Source organism: Acomys russatus, chromosome 22, assembly GCF_903995435.1.
Source record: "Acomys russatus chromosome 22, mAcoRus1.1, whole genome shotgun sequence".
Taxonomy (NCBI): domain Eukaryota; kingdom Metazoa; phylum Chordata; class Mammalia; order Rodentia; family Muridae; genus Acomys; species Acomys russatus.
The window spans coordinates 12,744,467-12,761,740 of NC_067158.1; the positions used below are offsets into that span (position 1 = coordinate 12,744,467).

Sequence of the window (17,274 nt, forward strand, 5' to 3'; positions counted from 1 at the left end):
GCTCCTCATGTTCTGCAACTAGCAGTATGAATGGTATGTCAGGGATTCTCTTACAGGCGCCACTGCAGGGGAATGTTCTCTTAAACTCACCCATTGTGTACTCTGGAAGGCCCAGCCTGCCTGCCCACATCAAGGTTCTGGTTCCGGGATCATGAGCGTTGGTTATCCTGGGTAGGGGGTTATCATGTGTTTGGTTAGTGGCTTTGGCATAAGTCCTGGCTCTGAGGACAGACCTCATTCATTGTTTTTGGCTTTGAAGGTCATAGGCCCCTGACCCATGCCGTGCTCAAAGCCAGAGAGGGTGAGATTGACAGACAGTAAGCTAGTCATAGCTGGGTCAGAGTCCCATTTAATTAAACCTGCCTCTGTGGTCTGAGGGCCCTGATCCCCCGTGAGATGTCACTCTACTGTGTGTGTTGGCAGGTCTGAGGCCCTTTATCCCCGAAAAGGACAGTCAGCACTTTGAAAACTTCCTGGAGACCATTGGTGTGAAAGATGGCCGCGGCATCATCACTGACAGCTTTGGCAGGCACCGGCGTGCCCTGAGCACCACCTCCACCTCTACCACCAATGGGAACAGGACCACGGGCAGCCCTGATGACCGGTCAGCGCCTTCAGAAGGAGACGAGTGGGACCGCATGATCTTGGACATCAGTAGTGACATTGAAGCGCTAGGCTGCAGCATGGACCAGGACTCAGCTTGATGGGCCGTGACCGTGCACACTTGTCTCACACAGCCATCCCAGGCTTGCCTTCCTGGGGAGTGTCAGCCCTTCCTAGCTTGGAGCTAGGGAGAACCGCAGACACAGGTGGCTCTAGTGGCCAGGTCCTCTACTGTGAAGGAGTGGAGAGCTGCCACAGGACATGTGCCCCAGCACAGGGCAGAAGCCTCTGTGCCTGTTCCTCAGGGGCTCAGCAATGCCTGTAGCATGTCCCCACTCGGGGAGGGCCAGTTGCAGCTGGCAGGAAGAGCCGGTCCTGTCGGCCTGGCCTGGACAGCTGATATTTTGCACATGATTTTCCTCTTTTAATTCTCAGAGACCTTAAAAAGTTTACTACAATGTGAATAATTTAATCTCCAGTTGTCAAGCATTTTTTTTTCTATTCCCATTGGTTGAAAGCCATGTTGTCGTGTGTGTGTGTGTGTGTGTACACTGAGGGTCTCCATTCTGGCGTGTGTGTGTGTGTGTGTGTACACGTGTGTGTGTGTACACTGAGGGTCTCCATTCTGGCCTCTGTGTGTGTGTGTGTGTGTGTGTGTGTGTGTGTGTGTGTGTACGTGTACGTACACTGAGGGTCTCCATTCTGGCCTCTGTCTGCTGGACCATGGCTGCCCACAGTAACGAGGGTTGGTGCTTCTGCTTTGGCTCTGTGGACAAGGGACAGGAGCAGACATTTTGGGATCTCACTCCCATGTCAGGGTTACTTTGATCTTTGCATTCTGTGTGCAGGTTATCCCAAGGACATAGCATGCTCTGGTCCTTTGCCTAAGCCTCCTTGATGACCAGAAGTACAGTGTGCCAGAAAGAGTGCAGCCCCCAGAGCTAAGAGTTGGGGTTTCTGGAAGGCTGACACAGAGGGCTGGGCCCTCGTCTGTCCCTTCCACAGTCAGCTCTTCCTCTCTGTCTTTCGGCTTCATTCTGGCCTCTACCCTCTAGACAGGCCCCGTGAACCTCTTCTAGCAACCAGGAAGGGAGGGAAGCGACCTGGGGTCAGGGTGGCCCAGAAAGCTCCTAGGCTAGGGAGACTGGTCGGTTGCCTCTGTTACCCACACTCAGGGAGGAGGGTCAGTGTCCTGGACAAACAGACGGCTTTAGCAGAGCCCCTGGGCTCTGTGGACACCTCAGTTGTATCCTGGGCAAGCCAGAATGTCCCTAGGGTATCACAGATGCTCTCCTCAGCAGTGCCATGGCTTCAGGACAGTACTTAACAGCATTTTCTTCCTGTTACCTCCTCTCCTGCTAACCTCCATGGGCACCTAGGCTAAGCCAGGAAAGCCCATATACTGGGTGGTCTGTCAATTTATGTGCAGCTAATTGTGTCCCGGAACTGTGAAGATGCTGAGGTCGAGCCAAAGTCCATCCTGTGACCAATTATGTCCTAGTGTTCCCATGTATACAGCAGGGTGCATGTGGATGTAAAGGACCACGGCAGCCCTTTTTCTGTGGCCAGAACTGCAGGAGGGAAGGACAGCGAGTGCATGGCCACACTGCCATATCTGTGTCTAAGAGAATGTCAAAGAGGGACGAAGGGACTCTGGGGTGTGACACAACCAAAGAAGAGTGATGAGAGGGGTGTCAGAGGTATTGGGGAGACACCTGAGGGCAATCAGATAACAGCAGAGATTGATGGGGCATTAAGGACGATGACGATGGATGACATGGTGATGACATCCAAGCAGTGAGATGACAGTAAAAAAATACCAGGCTCTAAGGGGACACCAGAGGGCAGTGAAGTGGCATCAATGGGCCCTGATAAGACGCCCAATGATGAGAGTATACCACAGAGCTGAGGGGACTCAGGGTGATGATGTGACACTGGTTTATTGGGCTGCAGAGACAGGGAGAGGCAGAGCAGCTTCCAGTCAGCAGCTACATTGTCAGTTCCTGTGACAGAAGAGTAATGTTAGGATCGGGCCTTTTCTGGAGGACCTCCCTATGGACCCGCAAGCTGAAGGAAGGGGCTTGCTCACCATGATGGCGTTGACAATGTCACTGTGGTTGTCCTTAAGGGCCCGCACAGCCTTTGCCCTGGATACGTTGGCCTGGGCCATGACCAGTTCAATGTCCCGAGGTTCTAGTCCAGCCTCCTCTACCTGGCAGAGGGGAAGAGGAAGGTGGCCGAAGCTGCCCAGGTAGAGTAAGACGCTAACCCACAATCTGCCCCTAGCCACCTGTCAAGTGTCCAGAGCCACCAGGGCCTTACCTCCTCATCTTCCTCCTCCTGCTCCTCACACTCTGTCCTTCCCCGGGGCCCAGGTGCCAACTCAGGGACCAGGGCCGATGACTCAGAGGGCACCTTGAACTTCTCTGCTGCGGCTTTGTGTACTTGCTGGGACAGGTCCTCGATCTGCAATATGGAACAGCTGTGTGAGCAGAACTCACTGACTCCTGCCTGCCTCCCCCTGGCCCTTCCCCCAAGCCACAGCCTGGTCATAGCCAAGACAGACCTTGGCCTCACCGAAGACCACATAGGTGTCTGAGGCGGGGCTCTTGAAGACGTCTGGCTTGGCAATAACAAACAAGATGTTCTTGGACTTCTGGATGGTGATCCTGGTGACTCCCTGAATCTGCCGTAAGCCCAGTTTTGACATCGCCTGAGGTGGAGGGCCGGAGACTCAGACCATCTTTCCTGGGACTGGATGGCTGCCCTCCCTCTGTAAGGGCCTTCTCGGGACATTCCAGGGTTCAGGGGAAGGGGTGGGTGACTAGATGTGTGAATTTCACTGGCCACAAGGTATGAGGGGTGTTGGTAAGGACCCCTCCCTTGATACGTGTCCTCTCCCAGAATCCTCTAGGGGACCTGCCCTCAGCTGACCTTTCGAGCCTTCTTCTCACTGCGGCTTTGCTTGGCTTTGGCAATGGTCTCGTCACTGCTGCCTGCTGGGCCCTGTGGGAAGATGAAGGCTAAGTATCCATAGGGGCTTGGCTGATGTCACTCAGAGACCCACCCGCTTCTGGGACCCGGCACCTGTGATGGGCACTGTGCTTTCACAGGTGACATGTCCTCTTCATCCAGCTCTGCTGATGACTCCCCATGGCTATCCGAATGCTGGCCGGAACCTGGGGCCCTCTGTGAGTCTGAGGAAGGGGTGAGGTATGAGAGCCTCTTACTATTTATTGCAGAAGGTCCTCTAGTGTCTCCTCAGGAAGAAGAATCCAGCTGGCCCAGGCCTTGACTCCCACATAACCTTACCTTCCTCCAGGCTGTCCTCGTCCTCTTGTTCCTGGGCTGGGAACCCTCGAGGGCCAGATGGGGTGTGGGTCCCAGAGGGAGGAGGCACTTGGCAGGGGCTTGAGATGATGCAAGTCAGGTCTTTGGCATCTGTGGGGGTCACCTTGGGGTTGAGGGTGGAGTGAGGTGAGAGGCTGACACGCTGCCTGGCCCCCAGAGGCTTTGTGGATCCTGAGCTGGTAATGGCAGCAGCTCCCTGGGCTCCTGCCCGAGGCATCAGACCATGAGAGGCTGGGGGCTCCTCCTCTTCCACAGAGGCTTTCTGGGGAATAGGGCCCAAGCAGGGGGCTAGGGGCCCCGGGGATGACTGGGATGCCCTGTCCAGGGCACTGGGAGCAGCAGGGTCAGGTTCCTGGAACCTGTTCTGGGGTGTAGTGTGCAGGTCACTGGCAGAGTTTGCTGGGGAAGGGGTCACCTGGGGCTGTTCCCCACTACCCAGGCTCAGCATAGGCTCCAGGTGCTGGAAAGGTGGTGCACACCTGGCGGTCTCTTCAGAATAGACCTGGCTTAGTGTGCATGTGGCCCTTGTTGGGGACCCTGGGCAGGATCCTAGCCTGGCTTGTACAGATACAGCCCCAGGAAGCCTGGGGCCTGAGGTGTTCTTGCTGCCCAGGCCCCTTCTATCTCCAGCAGGGCTCATCAGCTGTGGCTGGCTGACCTCAGGGCATGCAGCGGAATGTGCCTTGAGTGTATCCCCAGCACCTTGGGTTGCTGACTTAGACCTATTTCCATGCCCTGGTGGTTTGGGGCCTCTACCCCGCTTGCTCTTGACTCCCGGGGCCTCTCTTTGAGGTGAGTGAGTCTTGACGCCATCATGGGCTTTAAGACATGCTCCTTGTTGGCTTGTAGCAGATGCGCTCTCGGCTTCTTTTTCCCCCATGCAAGATGCCTCAGAAGTCTTTGTGCTCAAGGTGAGACCTGACTCTTCTGGAGCCTCAAAGTTGTCAGCCTTTCCAGCTGCCTCTGAGCCATTCTGTCCGGCTTGGTTGGAAGCCGGGAGTACCGAGTGTGGAGGGGGTGCTGCATCCTGCTGCTCCTTGGGGAGCACTGGCCTTGGTCCTGCGGCCGCACCTAATTCCTGATGGGCCTCTGAGGCTGAAGGCTTGGTCTCTGGCATGTAGCCTGCTTTCCTAGGCAGGGCCTGAGAGGTGTCTGGACCTATCAGCTCTGGGTCTGAGGTGGAATCTGTATCTTGAAGGTGTAGAGGTGCTATCACAAGGGTGTCCTGGGGTGCTGTGGCACTTTCTTCAGCCTGCTGGGACTCCAGTGTGGCTGCAGCTATAGGTTCTAGGTCTGAGCTTGAATCTAAGCCTTGCAGGGGTGAAGGTGATGTTCTTAGGGTGACCTGGGGTATGGCGACACCCTCCTCGACCTGCTGTGGTCCCAGTGTTGCAGCAACCTCAGGTCCTGGGTCTGAAGTAAGATCTGAAACTTGCAGGGGTGTCGATGATGCTATTGGGGACTCCTGGGGTACTGTGTCAATCCTGCCATCCGGCTTGGACCTCAGTGTGACCACAGCCTCGGGTTCTGGGTCTGAGGTGGGATCTGAGCCTTGCAGGGGTGGGGGTGATGCCACGGGGGAGTCCTGGGGTCCTGTGATACCTTCCTTAGCCTGCTGGAACCCAAATGGAGCCACAGCCCTACACTCTGGACCTGAGGGTGGGTCTGTACTTTGTAGGGGTGGAGATGATGCCATAGGAACACCCTGCAGTGCTTTGTCACACTCCTCATCCCGCTGGGGTCCCAGCACAACTCTGGCCACAGACTCTGGTCCTGAGGTGGAATCTGTACCTTCCAAGAGCTGGGGTAACGTCATAAGGGAGTCCTCGGGTATTGTGACACCTCCCTCAGCTTTCTGGGGCCCCACTGAAGCCACGACCATATACTCCAGTGTGGAGGGAAGGCCCTGACCTTCTTCCTTCAAGTTATCAGGAAGGACCAGTCCTTCCTGCAGATCTGGAATTTCCTTTGCAGTGATGGCCTTACAGCCTAAGACAGTGCCTATCCCCTTCTCACAGGGCTGAGGCAGAGCCCTGGGTGCTTGTTGAGAGACTGAGTCAACTCCTTCGTCCCCCACCTGAGGGGTCACTGTGGTAGCTTCCTCCACCTGAGGGCCTGGAGCTGCTTGCAGATCAAGTGAGCTCCCAGCAGCCTCAGACTCTATGCCTGAAGTTAGGGCCTCATCTGTCATTTCTGCCACCGATTCCTGGCTGTTTGTAAGACAGATTTCTTGCTCTGAAATCTGAGCTGTGAACTCTGTCCCCTGAACTGTGGCCCTGCCTCTGTGCTCCTCTTCTGGATTCTCTGCGCTGGGCTGGGCGTGGGGCTCCCCACTGTACAGCCTGTCATCATCTGCCCCTGCATAGGAAGCTGAGTCCGAGTCAGAGGAGGGTGCCGAGGTATCATCCCGGAAGGCAAAGGCCTCGTCCATGCCGTCGATGATGGACAGATCGGACAGTGATTGCAGGAAGGAGGCGGACGTGCTGTCGTCCTCACCCTCTCCAGCCAGGTCTCCATCGGGGCTTGCAGCATCAGCAGCTGCCTCCTCTTCATCCTCTCCCTCTTGGGGCAGTGGTGTCACCTCCACGGCCTCCACCTGGAAGATGAGGCTACCCCGGAAGGGTAGTAGGGCGGCAGGGATCATCGGGTCGTTGGCCAGGAAGCTCGGATCAAAGAAATGGCCCTCTTGGCTCCACGAAGAGCTGCTATCTGCTGAGAGGCTAGATTCAGAGGATGGGGGCTCTGGGGGTGCTGCAGGGTGTGACTCTAGTTCATCTATCACCGACCCTGACGGAGAGAGGCCCCAGTCGGAGGGAAAGTCCAGTCCTTCAGCTGGGGCTAGCAGGCTGAGGGAACAGGATGGTGACGACGCGCAGCTGTCCCCATCTGCTGTAATGTAGGAGCCCGAGGGTGAAGCTGGCGTTGAGTCCAGTAACTCATCCAGCAGCTTGGCCTCCAGGCCCCAGGCATCCCTTCGGGGCCCGTTGTGGTCCGGAAGTAGGGCATAGGCGGTCTTGGTGGGAGTAGAGGGGGGTGTGAAGTAAGAATCAAGGTCAGGGGGAGGGGAAGGCACGGGAGAATCACCCTGAGAACACAGCTCCGGGGGTGGGTGCAGGGCGGTGTGCCCACCCTCCCGGTCCCTGAGCATTGGCCAGGCTGCCCTGGGTGAAGAGATGAGCTGGCATGTCTCCTCACCCATCACGATGCGGGGCTCCAGGGTGGTGGGGAGAGGGACTTCAGCGGGTAAAGGCTGGAGAGGCAGGCTCTCAGGGAGGACCGCTGGGTTTGGGCCGCCCTCTGCCGGGTCCACCCAGGTTGAGGCAGCCCCACTGGGCCCTGCATCCCAGCTGGCCCCCTCAGGCTGGGGCCTGGCACCTGGCTTGCTGGACAAGAATGTAAGGGGCAGAGGACTAGGCCCTGGGATCAGGGCGTGGGGCTCCCGTTGGTCTCCTTTCAGGATGGTTGCAATGGCTGCATCACACGAGAGATCTGTGGAGACAGAAAAGGACATGAGGTGCCCCCTTGGATAACATCTCAGGGCCAGGCTGGGTGAAGAGTTGAACATGGGACAGGGACAGGTCTCCATGGATAAAATTCCAGAGGGGGAGCTGCTCAGGGACGGTAGTAGAGAGGAGAATGGCACGTAGGCTAAGTGTACTTGGGGAATAATTCCCAGGTGTTTCAGCTGAGCAGGCAGCTGCTGACAAGCTTTATAAGAAGGGGAGCCATATGGAGTGGTAACAGAACCCAGGCTTTTTTGGGGGGGGGCACTTCAGCAAAAAGGCACAACTAGCAATTGTCTGCTCAAAATCCAGCTTTCTTTCTTTCTTTCTTTCTTTTTTTGGTTTTTCAAGACAGGGTTTCTCTGTGTAGCCTTGGCAGTCCTGGACTCACTTTGTATACCAGGCTGGCCTCCAACTCACAGTAATCCCCCTGCCTCTGCCTCCTGAGGGCTGGAATTAAAGGCGTGTGCCACCACGCCTGGCCCGGCTTGCCATTTCAGCTTGGTTCTGCTAGGCTCGGCAGGAACAGAGGGCCACAAGCATCCACTGAATAATGCCAGCCCCTTCTTGTGACGAGGGCAGGGGGTCCTGCACACTACAGCTCTGGAACATTCCAAGTTGCCTGTAAGCAGGAGGCTTTGCCTCTAGCCCATCTCTCGCCTACCCTCGCTGCCTAGACTTGAGGCCAACCCCGAGTTCCCCAGAGCTCTCATGCAGGTGTCTGCATGCAGCTAAGTTTCTGGAGAATGGAGGCAAACGTGTATCCGAGGCTGAGCTGAAGCATCCTGCTCAAAAAGGTCGGTGATGGGAGATGATGCCCATGGGAACAGGACAGCTGAGGGAAGGCTGGCTGTGTCCTCTCCGTAGAGACAGCCACTCATGGTAACAGATCCTCCACCATGCTGAGAGCTCCTGGCCTGTGTTGGGGTCCTTCCCTAAGACTCGGGTACCATCTCAGCCAGGTACAGGTGCTCACAAGAGCTCATGGGCTGGCACGCCTTCAGTTGACATGCTATAACGCATATACACACCCGTGCCGTGGAGCATGGCATGCGAACCAGAAAGTACTTAGGGACTTAGGAAGGTAGCAAAGCAACCCTCCAGATGGTAGCGCTCCATACTACCTCCTATCTCTCTGGCTGATGCTGTCTTTCTTGTCTCCTGCTGCCCTGCATGTCACCAGTCAGATCTATGCACATTTATCTGAGTCCCATGGCTTTTCACTCAACCCCGTAAGTGTTTCTTTGACTGCTCAAAGCCTCATTTTTAAAGACTCTGTGATAGCTCCACCTTCACCTGGACCATGGCCAAACACATATCTTTTTGAAGTAGCCACTTAAAGCCTTCCTACTGTCCCCAGAGCCCAGGCCAAGTCCTGCATGAGAGGGGGAGGGGCAGTGCCTAGGGGCCTGCCGCTCCAGCAGGCACTCAGCCAACACTGCTGGCTTTACCATGCTCACTGGTGACGGGGCAACATCGCCTGCACCGTGGCTTTGTCTGTCTCAGCTACTGAGCAGATCTCACCCAGCGGGCAGAGGAAAGCTCAAGGAGAGACAGCCACCTCCTCTGATACCTGCTTTCAGCAATGTCAGGGCACTGGGCTCTTAGACACCAGCTGGACTCACTGACCAGCAGCTGGCCTAGTAGGGCAAACAGGGGTCCTGACGGAAAGGGAAGGAGGATGCTTCAGGTCCTTCGTGGGATACCTGGCCCTGAAAGTGGGTGTGGCTAGTAGCCATCACTGGGTGTCCATCACTGGGTGTCCTGGAGTCAGGCTCTTGCCTTGCCATCTCCATTTCCTAGTGTGGCCCCAGGGCAGAATTGGGCCAAGGTTAAAATGGAAGGGAAACAAATGGCCAAAGATTGTGTGTGTGTGTGTGTGTGTGTGTGTGTGTGTGTGTGTGTGTGTGTGTGTGTGATTCAAGGTCACCAAGTAAACCAGAAAGGAACCAGCTTATGACTATGGGCCGGAGTCCCAGCCTGGACTGCTTGTTTCCCAACAAGAGTAGGGTGGCAACTATTAGCTCTCAGCCAGGCCCCTGGCCCAGCACTGGCACCATCCCCATTCTTGCCCACCCTGTCCCCAGATGACTTCTTGCACACAACAAGGTGCCCTTGGCTTTGCCCAAGTTACACACAGCCCATCTCCAGCAGAGGCCACTCAAACTTGGAGTATCTTCAGGCCTGCAAGTGGACTGGCCTCCACCAACATTTAATGCCCCTTCTCCAAGGTCTGCATAGTAAAACCACTGCTGGCCAGGACACCTGCCCAGGGCCCCAGTCCCCAGACCCAGTTCTGCCAATGTCCTCTGGCTGGGCTCCCAGGTCCCAACAGTCCTACACCTAAGTCTAGTTGCTTGCTGCTCTGGGCACTAAGGACCCGTTGGTGGTCACAGGATCAACCTGCGGGGACCTTCTGGGCCCTCTGCTTCCAAACCTGCCACCCCAGATCTCTATGGACAATGGAACTCGATGTGGCACAGAGGCCCATGCAAATGAGACTTGGTCCAAAGAGTATGGTCCCCTACAGCCTAGAGTGAAAGGCCAAGACACTTTCCTTCATAGCTGCAAGCTTGGAGGATGCTGCCTATGTCATGAAATCCTGGAAGTGAGGGTGGGAGGTGGGAGAAGGATGCAGGTGGAGGAAAGAACCGGTCTGGATAGTCAGGGAAGGGGGCAGAGGGATGGAGGAGAGAGAAAGCCAGAGAAAGGTATTGGGCCTGAAAGGGGAGCCGGCGCAGTCTCACCTGTGCGCGATCCAGGCCCTCCTGCCTCAGGCAGCGGCAGCTCAGCGCCCGCAGCCTCCCCGGGCATGGCCTGGACGTGTGCCTGCCGGTACCCGGTCTCTCTGTCCCTCTGTCCGTCAATGCGCTCGGAGTAGCCAGCGCGGCCACCGCCCCTCTGCTGGGGAGGGGGGGCCGTGAATGACGTCAGCGCTGCCCCGCCCGCCTAGCAAGCCCGGTGAGCGTGCGCCGGCGCACCAGGCAATGCGGAGCGCCAGAGGGAGGGCGCTCGTTCCTCAAGTCCACCCCTTCGCCTTTCTCCCAGTGCTGAGTCTAGGGCCCGAAGGCTGCGCCCTGCCCCGCCTTTCCCGCAGCATCCAAGGGGCCACTTGGAGTCCAGGCTCCTCCCAAGGTGACATCGCCTCTTAGTTGGAAAGAAGCAAAAGGTATCTCCAGAACCAGGATGCAGGTTAATCTGGGAGGATAGCTATGTATTCTGCATAGGGGGCAGGGCCACTTTAATGAGCTGATGGCCTAACCTATTGCTCAGTGACTGGACAGAAGACACAGGGAGCCCAGGGAAGGAGTTATTACCTCCAAGCCCCAAGACGAGATTAAACAGCAGCTCCAGATTGGCTGGTCCTGGCAGTCAGTCTCCATAGCAACCACCTCCTGTCTCTGTGGCAACCGGGGAAGAGCTGAGTGCAGCAGGGGAAGAGGCTCCAGACAAGCTCTTGGGCCCAGCTGGATCTTGGAGTTCTAGTTCGGCAGTCGGCTTCCTTTCCTTTTATCCTTCAGATCTCTAGGCCAGGGAGGAAATCCACCTCACTCTACTCCCGGCAGGACCTGTGCCACACCTTCAGAGATTATGTTTACCATACCCCTTCGTGAAATGTACTGTTTCCACACTGACTGTTGCATTGCCGAGCGAGCGCGTCCCCCTTCCCCTCTCAGTGCCAGGCACCAGAAGATGAATGAATGACACATTGTCATCTTTGAGCTGGAGTCAGGGAAACTAGTAGCTGTTTAGGCAAGAAGGGAGTGGCCAATAAATAGGATCTTCTGGGTGTGCAGTCTGCCCAGGAAGCTGGATGCTGTTCTCCACTCATGACTTAAGGCGCAGCACCGCACACCAGTGCTCCCAGTCACCCTTACCCACCACGTCCAAAGGTTAAAACAAAACAAGCAAGCAAACAAACAAACAAACAAAAAAACTGCCCCACTCCTCTCAGTTGCTGATAGTCTACATCCTCCCAATATTTCACTTGACTTCCTTCTTTTCCTCTATATTCCACTTACGGACCCTTACCTAGTCTCCAAGGATCTAAGTTGTTTCCTCCTGTTAACTTTGTTTTTCTTTCTTTCCTTTTTTTTTTTTTTTTTTTTTTTTTTTTTTTTTTTTTTTGAGACGGGGTTTCTCTGCTGTCCTTGAACTCTGTAGACCAGGCTAGCCTCAAACTCAAAAGATCTGTCTCTGCTTCTCAAGCCCTGGGATCAGAAGTGTGCGGCCAATGCCGCAGCCACCACCACCAGGCTCTCTCTCTCTTTTTTTTTTTTTTTAAAAGCTGAATTCTACCCCAACCCTCTCTGACTGCCCCTTACTGGATTATCAACATCACAGAATTTCCAAAAGCCAGTCTTTTTCTGAGGCCTCATGGGCTTCTGGCCCAGAGAAGATAGTGTAGTTCTGTCTCTGCTTCTTTTACTAAGGTCAACTGTAAACTGAAGAAAACCAAAATAGAACTCTCGAAGATGAGAAGCCAGCCATGACGCGCTGAGGAATCAGGCGACTGTCACAGCAGGAAGACATGGTGGAGAGCCAGGTTTGCTGTTTTCTCACTCAAGCCTAACAACAGGCAGACCATGTAGGCTTCTTCATCCCCATATAGAATCAAGGCTCTCTGACACCAACAGAGGCTGGTGGGACGAGGGAACCTTCTGGGTTCTTTGTTCTCTTCCCAGCTCTATTGAGATCCTGCAGATGGGACACTAGCAACACAAGAAAAATGTCACTCAGGAAAGCCAGGCACTTGGGATGTGGTTCCCAGCTTTATAGTGAATTTGAGGCCAGTGTGGACCTTACATCTCATTCTGCCCCCTAAAAACAACAACAACAACAACAACAACAACAACAAAAACCAAAACAGCCATAAAAGCCAGGTGTGCATAGTGGCTGTGCTGGCTAGGTTTTGTTCTGTCTTATCAAGCTGACCTAACCTAGCCATCTGGGGCATCCGGAAAGAGGGAGCCTTGAGGGACTGCCTCTATCAGATTACCCGTAGGCGAGTGTGGGGGGGTGGTTTCTTGGTTGACAGTGGATGGGCAGTGCTGCCCCTGGCAGGTGGTCCTGTGTGGTATAAGAAGGCAAGGCGTCACACAGCATTGCTCCACCATTTCTGCTTTTGCACATACTTGGGTCCTGGCTTGACCCAGTGATCAACTGATGGGGACACACAGGCTAAATAATCCCTTTCCTCTTCAAATTGCTTGTTTTTTGTTTTTGAGGCAGGGTTTCTTTGTGTAGCCCTGGCTATCTTGGAACTGTAGACTAGGCTGGCTTCAAACGCCGAGATCCACCCTCCTCTGCCTCATGAGTGAAGGTGGGTACCATTGCTGCCAGGCCTCCAAGTTACTTTTGGGTCTGGTCTTTATTTTTGTTTTTGTTTTTGTTTTTGGTTTTTCGAGACAGGGTTTCTCTGTGTAGCCTTGACTGTCCTGAACTCACTTTGTAGATCAGGCTGGCCTCGAACTCACAGAGATCCACCTGCCTCTGCCTCCCGAGTGCTGGGATTAAAGGCGTGCGCCACCACGCCCGGCTCTATTTTATTTATTTTTAATATTTTATTTATTATTATGTATACAGAGCTCTGCTTGCGTGCACACCTGCAGGCCAGAGAGTATCAAATCTCATTATATATAGATGGTTGTGAGCCACCATGTGGTTGCTGGGAATTGAACTCATGACCTCTGGATGAGCAGTCAGTGCTCTTAACCGCTGAGCCATCTCTCCAGCCCGGTCCTGGTCTTTATCATAGCAGCAGAAGGCAAACTAATTCAGCAATTAGTACCAGAAGATGGGTTTGTTGCTGTGGTGGACTGACCATGCCGGCTTGTGGGAAGACAGTGGAGATGTCTGGAGCTTTGGGCTAGAGAGGCCCCTGGCTGCTGAGAGCTTAGTGAGCTGTTCTGGGAGCTTAGGAGGTAGGAATGTTGAGAGGCACAGATGGCGGAGGCTTGGCTTGTGACATTCCAAAGGGAAGCGAAGACTGCTGGGGCCACTTGTGTCATATCTTGAGTTAAGAATCTGTGCTTTCTGGTTATCTAGGACTGCAGAGTCAGCCATGATTTTAACAAGAGACCAGCACCACAAAGTGAAACCTGAAAATCATTTAACTGGGGCCGGGGGGGAAAAAGTTCTATAATTAATAGAGACCAGCATCATTGAGGCAAAATCTTCTGAGAAGTTCTCTCAGGGTAGGCACACAGAAGCTGTGGTCCAGTAGGGCCAAGGCTTAGTTTCAAGTGGGCAGCCAATCTTAGGAATGTGTAAGAGTATCCCAGGTGGTCTTGAGATCTCTCTACTGGGGCTGAGGACACAGAGAGCAGCTGAGAGCGCAGTGCACTGGAGACACCAGGTCTGTGGCTACTAACAGCAGTGGGTGGAGTCTACAAGACAAGCTGCATGTACCGCAGGCCTCATGACTACTCAGGCCCGTTGAAGCCCAGATCATAGTGACTTCTAGACATTGGACACTGAGCTACTTACACTGCCAGAGGTTGGTTTTGTTTTGAACTGATTATAACTGTGCCTTGGTTCTTCCCTCCTATAAAAGGAAGTACATTACTTATTTTTGGATTTTACAAAAGCCCACAGTTAAGATATTAGACTTTTAGCCAGACACAGGGGTGCACACCAGTAATCCCAACACTCTGGAGGCAGAGGCAGGGGGATCTCTGTGAGTTTGAGGCCAGTTTGGTCTACAAATTGAGTCCAGGACAGCCAAGGCTACACAGAGAAACCCTGTCTGGAAAATAAAAAACCAAAACCAAAACAAACAAACGAAAAAGTACATTGGTGTCCTGCCCTGCTTGCATGTCTGTCTGTGTAAGGGTGTCAAATCCCCTAGAACTGGATTTATAGACAATTGTAAACTGCCATGCAGATTATGGAAATTGGACCTTGGTCCTTTGGAAGAACAGCCAGTACTCTCCCCCGCCCTCAAGACAGGGTTTCTCTGGGTAGATTTGGCTGTTTTGGACTCCTTTTGTAGACAAGTCTGGCCTTGAACTCACAGAGATCTGCCTGCCTCTGCCTCCAGAGTGCTGGGATTACAGGTGTGTGCCACCACGCCCAGGCAGCCAGTGCATTGGTGGCATGTCTTTAATCCCAGCACTCAGGAAGGAGACAGAGGCAGGCAGATCTCTGTGATCCAGCCTGGTCTACACAAAGCAGGTTCCAAGATAGCTAGGGCTATACAGAGAAATCCTGTTTCAACAAACAAACAAACCCAACAACAAATCCCCTCAAACCACCCAACACTGAAGTAATACAGAATACACCCATACTGCCAAGACTCTAAGACAATAAAAAGAAAAATAAATTGTCATGCACAAAGCAGGTTTGTTTATATGTTTCATAATTCCAACTCTCGGGCAGTAGAACAAACACTCCAAATTTAAGGCCACCCTAGTCTACATAATGAGTGCCACTACCTAGTGAGCACTACCTAGTGAGACTGCCTCCAAAACAAAAACAAAAACACCCAAAACAAGAACTCCCAATGAAAAACTAGATGGGATATTTCTACTAAAAAGTGAAGTTAACATAAATTTAAAACATTTGTTCCAGAAGTTATTTTAAAATTTATTTTTATAAGTCAGATAATAACGCAACACCTAACCCAATGAATACACATACACACAGTAAACACCTTGTCTTGTTTAGTGGGGCTGTCTGGCAGAACCACTTCCTCCTCTTCCCCAGCCCACCTCACATTTGGTGCCCAGACCCCTGAGGGCAGTCTCTGAATGGGTTACATCCTTCCATGATGCTGCTCACCTCTTTCACCAGGACTTCCCACTTGTGAAGCAGCATGATTCAGTGAGAATGGTCCCCGTTGGTGGGACTGGTAAGAAAAGGTTAGGAAGTGTGTCACAGGAAATTTGTCACTGCAGCAGGCTTGGAGACCTCAAAAGCTTCTGGCCATCTCTGCTGTGCTCTCTGCCCTTAGCCTGGTGACAGCCCTAGGCTGCTTACAGCAATATTACACTGATTAGAGCAAGTGAACTGAAGGCAGCAGCTTTACTCTTGGAACGCTTATGTGCACTGGAGAATAGGAAGTAAATCCAACCAAAATTCAAGGGCTGACAGGATCCAGGATTCATGAATCCAACATCCAAGGAGTGGAGGACCACTCCTAGTGACCATTACAACTTTTTTGTTTGTTTTTGTTTTGTACCCCTGCAACATTGTGCTCTGCTAGCCAAGAAATTTTGGAACCAAAGCAGGAAGTGCTTCTGCCCAGAGGCAGAACAAACACCCCACTGAACTGTAAGGCAAGACTTTTCCTTGGTTATTTTGGGCACACTCTCCTAATCGCAGACCTTGGGAGAAGGTAGCAGGAAGGTCAAGATCAGAAGTCCAAGGCCAGGGGCTGGAGCGATGGCTCAGAAGTTAAGAACACTGGCTGCTTTTCTAAAGGTTCGAAGTTCAATTACCAACCACATGGTGGCCCATAAACCATCTATAATGAGATCTGGTGCCCTCTTCTGGCCTGCAGGCATACATGCAGATAAGAGTACTGCATAAATAAATCTTAAAAAATAAAATAAAGCTGGGCGTGGTGGCGCATGCCTTTAATCCCAGCACTTGGGAGGCAGAGGCAGGCAGATGGCTGTGAGTTCGAGGCCAGCCTGGTCTACAAAGTGAGACCGGGACAGTCAAGGCTACACAGAGAAACCCTGTCTCAAAAAAACCATAAAATAAATAAATAAAAAAATAAATAAATAAATTCAAGGCCAGATTCCACTAAATACAAACAAACAAGTGCATGAGACTAATAGAGCTCAGGGCAGGTGGCAGTGGTGCAGACTTTTAATCCCAGTACTCGGGAGACAGAGGCAGGCGGATCTGTGTGAGTTCAAGGCCAGCCTGGTCTACAGATTGAGTTCCAGGACAGCCAGGGATACACAGAGAAACTCTATGTCAAAAAAACCAAAAGCCAAGTTGGGGGTGGGGAGAGCCCAGATGTTAGACAGTTTAAAACTTGTACACTAACACACATCAGAAAAGAACATGTTACACAGGGCTGCTCTTTCAGTAGGTGTTTGGTTCCCAGAATCCATGCCAGGCAGCTCATCTCTGCCTGATTCCCGCTCAAGATCAGGCACCTGCAGAAACCCAGAGATACGCATGTATATATACATAACTAAATCTTTAAAAACAAGACAGGCATGATGTGGCGGTACAGAGGCAGGTGGACCTCTGTGAGTTTGAGGCCAGCTGGCTCTATACAGCGAGTTCCAAGACAGCCAGAGCTACATAGTGAGATCCTGTCTCAGTCCGCCCCATACCCCCAAATTGAACAATAACATGTTGTCACTCACAGTCAATCATTCTAAGCCCTTGGCCATATGCTGAAGAAACAAAGACTACAAAATTGTGATGAAAGCTATCAAAGACCTACAAAAATATGAGATGTGTTTGTTGCTTGCATAATTCAGAACAGTAATAATGTCTCCTCAAATTGTTCTATAGACTTAGCATAATTTCTATTAAAAGTTCCATGCTTACTAACTCAACGGAAAGACCAAGGAGCTCCAACTGAAAGTATCTTAGACAGGAAGACTCATTAAGTGATTTTCTAGTTGTTTTCAAGACAGTCTCACTACGTAGCTTTGGCTGTCTTGAAACTGTCTCTGTAAGCAAGGATGGCTTTGAATGCAGAGAGATCTGCCTGCTTCTGCCTCCCAAGTGCTGGGATTAAAGTTGTGAGCCACTATGCCTGTCTACTTAAGGCAAAAAGCTTAGGCTAGCTCAAAACTTGCAATTGTCCTGCTTCAGCCCCTCTAGATGCTGGGATTACAGGAGTGGT

The 17,274-nt window shown here is 52.8% G+C and overlaps 2 protein-coding genes across 5 annotated transcripts in view; one reads left to right on the forward strand and one right to left on the reverse strand.

Annotated features, from left to right (window-relative positions):
• The window catches only part of Ccm2 (CCM2 scaffold protein), a 62,071-nt gene extending 60,995 nt beyond the window's left edge, over window positions 1-1,076 (forward strand). For all 4 annotated transcript variants that reach the window (XM_051164924.1, XM_051164922.1, XM_051164925.1 and 1 more), the window contains one exon: window positions 424-1,076. In XM_051164924.1, the coding sequence (XP_051020881.1) occupies window positions 424-704 (281 nt within the window). In that variant the 3' untranslated portion in view covers window positions 705-1,076. The remainder of the gene's footprint in view (window positions 1-423) is intronic.
• A 1,445-nt stretch (window positions 1,077-2,521) lies between these two features.
• Window positions 2,522-10,419, reverse strand: Nacad (NAC alpha domain containing). Its single transcript, XM_051164936.1, has 8 exons — window positions 10,205-10,419; window positions 3,916-7,443; window positions 3,691-3,800; window positions 3,538-3,609; window positions 3,170-3,316; window positions 2,926-3,069; window positions 2,693-2,815; window positions 2,522-2,606 (listed from the first exon to the last, which is right to left on the reverse strand). Exons 1-8 carry the CDS (start codon window positions 10,269-10,271, stop codon window positions 2,592-2,594), a joined length of 4,206 nt encoding a protein of 1,401 aa, XP_051020893.1. The 5' UTR covers window positions 10,272-10,419; the 3' UTR covers window positions 2,522-2,591.
• Window positions 10,420-17,274: the final 6,855 nt, after the last annotated feature.